Source organism: Sinocyclocheilus rhinocerous, unplaced genomic scaffold (genome assembly GCF_001515625.1).
Source record: "Sinocyclocheilus rhinocerous isolate Xijiao unplaced genomic scaffold, SAMN03320098_v1.1 scaffold2050, whole genome shotgun sequence".
Classification (NCBI taxonomy): domain Eukaryota; kingdom Metazoa; phylum Chordata; class Actinopteri; order Cypriniformes; family Cyprinidae; genus Sinocyclocheilus; species Sinocyclocheilus rhinocerous.
In genome coordinates this window covers 238,711-247,747 of record NW_015661574.1, presented here as the reverse complement: position 1 = coordinate 247,747, position 9,037 = coordinate 238,711, and the positions used below count along the sequence as shown (strand labels likewise).

The 9,037-nt window shown below is 41.3% G+C and overlaps 1 protein-coding gene across 1 annotated transcript in view; it reads left to right on the top strand.

The window, feature by feature from the left end:
* The window catches only part of LOC107726357 (V-type proton ATPase catalytic subunit A), a 14,115-nt gene extending 10,485 nt beyond the window's left edge, over nucleotides 1–3,630 (top strand). The window contains exon 14 of the mRNA XM_016535900.1: nucleotides 2,860–3,630. Within this exon, the coding sequence (XP_016391386.1) occupies nucleotides 2,860–2,952 (93 nt within the window). The 3' untranslated portion in view covers nucleotides 2,953–3,630. The remainder of the gene's footprint in view (nucleotides 1–2,859) is intronic.
* Nucleotides 3,631–9,037: the final 5,407 nt, after the last annotated feature.

Below are 9,037 nucleotides of genomic sequence, written 5' to 3'. Positions count from 1 at the left end.
TTATTTACTGTATATTGCTGCTGCCACACAGATCTAAAATAAACATGCGATTTATTTCCCAGCTGTTTACCTTCACCGACATAACCAACTGTTTTTTGTAACTTGTGCGTTTTTAATGTAAACTCGTGTGTGAATGAGAACATTAGTTTAGTACTCACTTGCTGTGACAGCTGCTTTCTGTCCGTGTGCTTCGGATGTGTGCGCTCAGAAAACCGTATATCAGAAGTTTAAACTCATATGGTTTAAAACGCATGATTTTAGCGTGATAAACATGATAATCAGAACCAAAACAGATGTTTTTTAGCAGGTATGAGCTGTAATGGCCCAGCTCTATTCTGGAAAAGGGGGCGTGGAGCAGCAGCTCATTTGCATTTAAAGAGACAGGCCTGAAAAACAGCAGTGTTTCTGCTTCCACTCAAAATAGGCATTTTCAAAATGATATAATAATTGATCTGTGGAGTATTTTGAGCTGAAATTTCACAGACACATTCTGGGGATACCAGAGACTTATATTACATATTGTAAAAAGGGGCATAATATGTCTCCTTTAAGTGAGCTATTATAATAAATATGTAAATTGATGACAAGTTTGATTTATTATTTTGAGAAGGTTATGTAGGTTTGTAAAAAAAAATATATTACCTGTGTTTTTGTGGTGGTTTATAACTGCAGATGTTTCTGTTCTTTCCTCTCATTTTGTGATTCTTTTGGAAATGGACATTTCTCTACAGTGTGTCTCCCCCTGGTGGTGACTTCTCAGATCCCGTGACTTCTGCCACTCTTGGTATTGTGCAGGTGGGTGGATCCTATGAAAACCCATGACATTAACATGATGTGATGTTGTTGTTTTTGTTTTTTTGGTAATCATGTAACTGAAGCAGTAATAGAATCTTCCATTACTTTTTTCCCCCTCTCATTTGAACTGTTGCCCTCAGGTGTTTTGGGGTCTAGATAAGAAGCTTGCCCAGAGGAAACACTTCCCTTCTGTTAACTGGCTTATCAGTTACAGTAAATATACACGAGCACTGGATGAGTACTATGACAAACACTTCCAAGAGTTTGTGCCGCTGCGTACCAAAGCCAAAGAGATTCTGCAGGAGGAGGAGGACCTGGCTGAGATTGTGCAACTTGTTGGAAAGGTGTGTTTGTGTATGTTGTTTATCAAAAGGTGTTATTAAAACATAGAGTTTTTGCATTTTATATTTTTTGTGTAATGACATTTCTAATTAAATGTATTCAATGTATATAGTTTATTAAATATATTTGTATTAATAGTTTATATAATGTATTTGTATTGATTCTGAATGCATTTATTTTGTTTCTTCCCCATAGGCATCTCTGGCTGAGACGGATAAAATCACTCTGGAGGTGGCCAAACTCATTAAAGATGACTTCCTGCAGCAGAACGGTTACACTCCCTATGACAGGTTACCTATTCATCTGTACAATATGAAGAATGTGACATTCCCACAGACCCCTTTTTTAGCTGTCGTCTTGTTCTAGTTGCCTGTTTGTCATTCTGTGCTAATTATTTCTCATATTATCTCCCTGTCTCTTTTTCTCTTCCAGGTTCTGTCCCTTCTATAAGACAGTGGGGATCTTGTCTAATATGATAGCTTTTTATGACCTGGCCCGGCATGCTGTCGAAACCACAGCGCAGAGCGATAACAAGATCACCTGGGCCCAGATCCGTGAACACATGGGAGAAATTCTTTATCGGATCAGCTCCATGAAGTTTAAGGTACCGTTTGCTCAAATACTGATGTTGGGATTTTTGTAGATGTAAAGGTCAGACCACAGGTAAAACATAAATATGAAATTATAACTTTTATCTTAAAAAAACTTAAAAATTAGAAATGTTATGTTGGCAACTAACTGAAATAAGTTTAAGCTGAATTACAAAAAAAAACAAAAAAAAAATTCAAGCTAAATAGAAATATAAACCCCCCCAAAAAAACGAATAAAAATGCCAAAAGCACATAACAAAATTACTAAAACCTAAACTAAAATTAACGTGAAAACCAAAAATATGAAAATAAAACCTAATTCAATTATTGATAAATACTATAATACTATATAATAGTGTATACACCATTATATCTTGTATTTTATTCACATGTCTTTATTTTTTATTATCTGTGTGTTGTTGTTGTCTGTGTACTGAAAGCTTCTGTCACCAAAACAAATTCCTTGTATGTGCACACATACTTGGCAATAAAGCTCTTTCTGATTCTGATTATTGTCTGATTATTTAATGAGGATGTAGGGTTGAGTCTATTGTGTCCCATCCTGTTTTCAACCAAAAGACCATACAATTATTTGTAAAATGTTTAAAAGTGTTTGAATATGTGACCCTGCCTGTGAAAACCCAGCTAAAGTCATTGTTTTTGTGATTTACTGTTTTCTACATAAAATCATCCTTCATAAAGATGCAGAACATTCTGTGAAAATATAACCTTTATATCTTTAATATTGACTGAGTAAGGCCATGTCAAAGATTGAAATCATAGTGAAATTAATGGTTGAAATCAAACTTTGATGCTTGTTATCTCATAATTAGATTTTGAGACTTTAGCCTGGATTTCACAGACAGGGTCACATACAGAAGCATAAAATACGGTATTAAAAATGAAATGGGAGTATTAAAAAAAGAGGTATTAAAATTTCCTTAAAAATCTAATATTGTAATTCATTTGAATAGTTGAATAGTGACTGAAAATGTGTTAATAGTGTACTTAATTTATTATAATTATTTATACATATTCATTATAATTTGTTAAATAATTTGATTATTTACATTAATTTCATGCCTAACATTGAGCAATTTTCCATAATTGCATGTGTCTGTGTGTTTTGCAGGATCCAGTGAAAGAGGGTGAAGCAAAGATCAAAGCTGACTACGCTCAACTGCTGGAAGACATGCAGAATTCTTTCCGCACTCTTGAGGACTGAAAGCAACCTTTGACCCCACACGTGTCCCACCTCTCTCCTCCCCTGTGCTGTGCAGTGCATTTCCCAGTGCTCCCTTGTGCATGTGTACCTCTCGTCTGAATATACACTCAAACTGTTCAGCTGATCTGAACGAGACGAATGAAAGTCAGAGCTAGTAGCCATCGCTAATCTCAACACGGTCGTTATAAACGCAAAAAGAGTGTGTGTTCTCACTCTATAACTACAACTGTTACTTGGTGTTTGAACTATAAGATTGTATTTTAGCATCTTAGGCAAATGCCTCTGTGATCTCTCTGTGCTGAGACTCGACACTTGAAGCACAAACACAGCAAATATTCATCTTCTCTTTTTCTCACCACCTGCTTTCCCATGAGTCCTCGTTGCATATGTTAGGAGCGCAGGGGAGCACAGTGTTTACTCCCATCGCAGTTTTTTTTCTCTGTGACCAATAGAAATGAGTTCTACAATAATGGGAACAATGGAAGTCAGAAAGGGATCATTGAGGCTTCCCTTATTTATTTGAATCTTGTTTTGTCTCATTAATGTGATTTCTGCTCTGTGTGAGTGTGCATGGGTGTGTGGGTAGAGTATTGTGGCTTCTGTAGTAGTACATTACTGCATTTATTGTGTGTGGTGCTGTGTGTTCAGTTCCAAAGAATTAAACTATTGGAAACTGTTTGAATGACTCTGTTTTATGATAACAAAATTAGATTTCATTCTGTGTAGTTCTTCTCTCACTTATCTCCTCTAACTTTCAAAAGTTTGGGGTCTGTAAGTTTTTTTTAAATGTTATTTAAAAAATTTTCCTCACCAAATCTGCATTTATTTGATTAAAAGTTGAGTAAAAATAGTAGTATTGTGAAATATTATTACAATTTAAATGAATGTTTTTTTTTATATATATTTTAAAATGCAATTTATTCCTGTGATGGAAAAGCTGAATTTTCAGCAGCCATTACTCCAGTCTTCAGTGTCACATGATCCTTCAGAAATCACTCTGATTTGATGATCTAAAATGCTGATTTGGTGGAGTAACATTTTTTTTCTTTCTTTTTAAAATAATGTTGAAAACATTTGTGCGGCTTCATTTTTTTTGTGTCGATTCATTAAAAAAACGTTAGATGAATAGAATGTTAAAGAGAACATTAATTTGACAAAAAAGTTTTATAAATGTTATTATAAATGTCTTCATCACTTTTGATCAGTTATATGTTTTCCTGCAGAATAAAAAAATTTCATTTCTTGAAACATGTTTACTGACCCCAAACTTTTGAATGATATTGTAGGTCTGTGTTTCCAATTTGAATATCTTTACAAATTCACAATATTTTGATTATTTATTTATTTTTAATTAAATATATATTTCTTGCTTTCCTCTGAGACAGGCTTGTGTTGGCCTGGCCTCATGGATGTTTTTCAAGCTGTGGTTACTCGTGTACTTACATGAGACAGGGAAGTCACCAGAGATACTTTGAACAGTAAAACTTGTTTGTGTCAGAAGGATATATGGTGATTTTCACAGTAAACGAACCTAAACCCATGGGACAAAATCACAGTCACAAACCAGTTCACAACCGGCTATTTATGAGGTGAAGGCCCTGCTGGGTCTTACAAAAAGCATGCAGGTGAAAATGAAGAACTTTGCAAAATAGAATACTGAAGCACAGCATGAGTGTTGAGATCAGGCCTCTCTTCAGAGGAAATGTATTCAGTGTTGAGTGCTTAAGATTGAGTTCTGATTGATACAACTTCATAATGGTACTCTGGTATGAAGCCAGTTCAGCCTCTGCTAAATATTCTATCCACTCAACAGTCCATCTGCTCAGCTTGAGGCATGCAAAGGACTTACATCAGTGTCTACTAAATAACATCTATAATATGTTGTTATGATCCTATTAAAAGACTTGCAATTATGAAAACATATGTGCATGCATATAGATCAATAAAAAGCAAAAACAAGTATGCAGATATGATCTTGCATATGGGGCACGGCTGGTGTTCTAACACTGACAGAGCAATGAACTGAAAGTTGTATCAGCCATATAAGTCGTCATATAAAACTCAAAAGATCATGTTAAAAATAAATACACAGCAGACTGGATTAAATAAACAAAAACATTAACCGTAACTATTTTTCATCTTAGGAACCATTCATGCAGAAATACAGCTATTTTCAAATGGTTCATGTACTTATTCTTACAAAGGAAATGCATCCTCACATTTGATATTTAATAGGTGATGACATACAGTCTGTTGAATATAAATGATTTATGACCATGAACTACTAGGTTACTCCAGGCTGGTACTGGCATGAGAGCAAGACGTACACATGTTTATGTTAGTGTGTTTTTATTAAGGTCTAGCTGCTGAACTGTAATGTTTTTTGGATATAGAGGGAGGGAAGAAATAAAGTCGGCTCATTTGTTTGAGCTTCCTTGTTAATTTGTCAAGGTAAGTTAGTAGAACACAGAGAAATGAGAAAGCTAAATGCTAAGAGAAAGATATAGTCTTACCTGTGAGGGTAGAGTGGAAAAGGTGACTAAGTAAGGTTCTGGAAGGTAAGAGACTGAGGAAGGCCATTTCTGTCTCAGAGAAGTGTCACACTCTGACACTGAGCTGACAGAGCTACACTTTATTTTCCCCTCCTACATCTCACACACACTTTAGTCCTTTTTCACTCACACAGCATTACCTTATTTATCTATTTATCTACACTGTAAAAAACTGTAAAAATAAGACACAATATACTGTATTAAAGTGAAGGAATTGTATGTATTGATTTTTTACAGGTCTTTTACCTGGATTTTGTGCTCCATTGCGTTGTTTTAGAGTAACTAGGCAACGTCCTTGACACCAGCGGGGACGTTCTGAGGACATTCTGGGAACGTCAGATTTCAATGTAAAATATGGTCCCCTAAACGTCCTGAGAACGTCCTGAATGTTCTGTGAAGGTCCTCCAAATAACGTCAACCCAACCCTTTAAAGAACTCGACATTGTGACCGTCTCAGAACGTTCTGGGGATGTAACTAGGCAACGTCCTTGACACCAGCGGGGACGTTCTGAGGACGTTCTGGGAATGTAAATTTTCTAGCGGGGTTAATGGAAATTCCCGTAAAAATTAATGTATCGTGTCCTAGCCGAAAACTGCTAGTACACTCTCCGTTATTTATTTATTTTTTTATAGTCTATCTATCTATCTATCTATCTATCTGTAAGGTCTGTTTTGGGTTTTGTTTCTTGTTCATTGTTTTCATGTCTTTTATTTTGTAGTTAGGCCGCAGTCATGTTCTGTCATGTGATTCCCTTGTCTGTGTGTCATGTTCTGATTGGTTGTTTTAGTCATGTGTCTTGTGCGTATTGGTTTATGGTCTTGTCATGTGGTTCTCAGTTCTGTTTGCCCATTGGTTGGATTGTGTCATGTGTTCTGCATTTGTTTGGTATAAGTAGCCCTCATGTTGCCATTGTCTCTCCTCGAGAGTATTGTCCCTGTAACCTCTGTTGGTGAGTTCGTGGTTTTGTTTATGTCAAGTCTGCTCATGCTATGTCTGTTCATGCCAAGTCAAGTCAAGTCAAGTCAAGTCTTTGTTTATTGTTTGGATGTTTGGATCACTTTGAATAAAGCTGCACATGGGTTCTCACTACGCTCGCCTCAGTGGACTATCATTACAGAATACTCGACCTAAAGAATGAACCCAGCAGTTGCACTTCTGCAGTTACGTCAAGGCCATCGGGCAATAGAGGATTATGTTCAGGATTTTTGTGAACTTTCTAACCGGGTGGACTTTAATGATGTGGCGTTAAAGGACATTTTTCGGGGGGGTCTGAATGAGCCCATTTGCTCCCAGCTTCCTGGGGGAAAAGTTCACTGGTCCCTTGCCGAATATATAGACTATGCCGTACTGCTGAGTGGATCACCATTCACTGTGGGAACTGTGGATGATGGTACCCACAGTCCCGCAGCACCTACCAAGCCACAGTCTGCTCACGTCATATCTGCTACTCCAAAGCCCGCTCACATCATGCCTGCCAAGCCAGCTCCTGCTCATGTCATGCCTGTCAAGCAAGAACCTGCTCACATCATGCCAGTTAACCTACCAAGCCACAGTCTGCTCACGTCATATCTGCTACTCCAAAGCCCGCTCACATCATGCCTGCCAAGCCAGCTCCTGCTCATGTCATGCCTGCCAAGCAAGAACCTGCTCACATCATGCCAGTTAAGTCAAAGTCTACTCATGTCATGTCCACCATGTTAAAACCTGATCATGTCATGTCTGCCGTCTCGTCACGTCTCAGCTGATCTTCAAGAGTCTCGTCACGTCTCAACTGATCGTCCAGAGTCTCGTCATGTCGCAACTGATCGTCCAGAGTCTCATCACGACATGGCCACCATTTCAGAGCCTTGTCCCATCATGGCCGCCATTTCAGAGTCCGCTCACGTCAAGCCTGAGTCCCCGGCCAAGATGGCCACCACGCATGATTCCCCGGCCAAGATGGCCGCCACGCCTAAGTCTCGCCATGCCGCGGCTGTCGCCAAGATTTCCCCAAAGGATTTTTTGGGCTATACTACCCAAGCTCCTGCGGATGCGGAGCTTGGGCTTGGACTGAAAGGTCTGATTGCTAGTGTGATGAACCCACCTCTGATGTCGGTGCGAGCTGCAGGCATCCCCATGACATCAGTGCTCTCAAGCCCAACCGTCCTAGAGGTCCTGCCACCCTCTGCTGCCCTTACTGTAATGGCGGTCGCCATTTTGAGAGTGTGGGCTGCACACTGCGCTCAAGAGGCCTCTCCTGTCCATGAATCTGCTCCTGAGGCCTCTCCTGTCCATGAATCTGCTCCAGAGGCCTTTCCTGTCCATGAATCCAATCCAGTGCCTCCAGAAGTGGTAGCTTCCGTTGCAGAACCTCCAGAGGTGGTGGCCTCAGCTGCAGAACCTCCTGAGGTGGTGGCGTCCGCGCTCCTGAGGCCTCTCCTGTCCACGAGTCTGCTCCTGAGGCCTTTCCTATCCATCAGTCTGCTCCAAAGGCCTCTCCTGTCCATGAATCTGCTCCTGAGGCTTTTCCTGTCCATGAATCCAATCCAGTGCCTCCAGAAGTGGTAGCTTCCGTTGCAGAACCTCCAGAGGTGGTGGCCTCAGCTGCAGAACCTCCTGAGGTGGTGGCGTCCGCTTCTGAGCTCTTTGCCTGTCCTGTCACGGCCAAGGAGGCCGTTCATAAACTCACTGTCTGCCTTGTCACAGCCATGGAGGCCGCTCACAAACTCACAGTCTGCCCTGTCACGGCCAAGGAGGCCGTTCATGAACTCACTGTCTGCCTTGTCACAGCCATGGAGGCCACTCACAAACTCACAGTCTGCCCTGTCACGGCCAAGGAGGCCGTTCATGAACTCACTGTCTGCCCTATCACGCGATGGAGGCCGTTCATGAACTCCCTGTCTGTCCTGTCACGGCCATGGAGGTCGTTCATGAACTCACTGTCTGTCCTGTCACGGCCATGGAGGCCGTTCATGAACTCACTTTCTGTCTTGCCACGGCCAAGGAGGCCGTTCATGAACTCACTCTCTGCCCTATCATGGCCAAGGAGGACGCTCTCGAACTCACTGTCTGTCCTGTCATGGCCATGGAGGCCGTTCACAAACTCACAGACTGACCTGTCATGGCCAAGGAGGCCGTTCTAGAATTCTATGCCTGCTCTGTCTGAGTCAAGTGGTCTGTCCAAGTCTCTGCTCCGCCATGGCTTCCTGCTCTGCCGGCACCACTCGACCGTCCTGCTCTGCCTGCTCTGCCATGGCTCCCTGCTCTGCCTGCACCGCCATGGCTCCCTGCTCTGCCTGCTCGGCCATGGCTCCCCGATCTGCCGGCTCCACCATGGTTCCATGCTCCTATGGATCTGATCCATGGCCCAGGTCCTCCAGTGTTCCACAGTCTGCCACTGCTTCACGGCCCAGGTCCCCCTCTGCTCCATTGTCTGTCACTGCTCCATTGCCCGGGTCCTCCTGTGCTTTGCTGTCTGCCGCTGCTCCGCGGCCCAGGTCCTCCAGTGCTTCACGGTCCAGGCCCAACTCTGCTCCACAGTCTAGACCTGTCC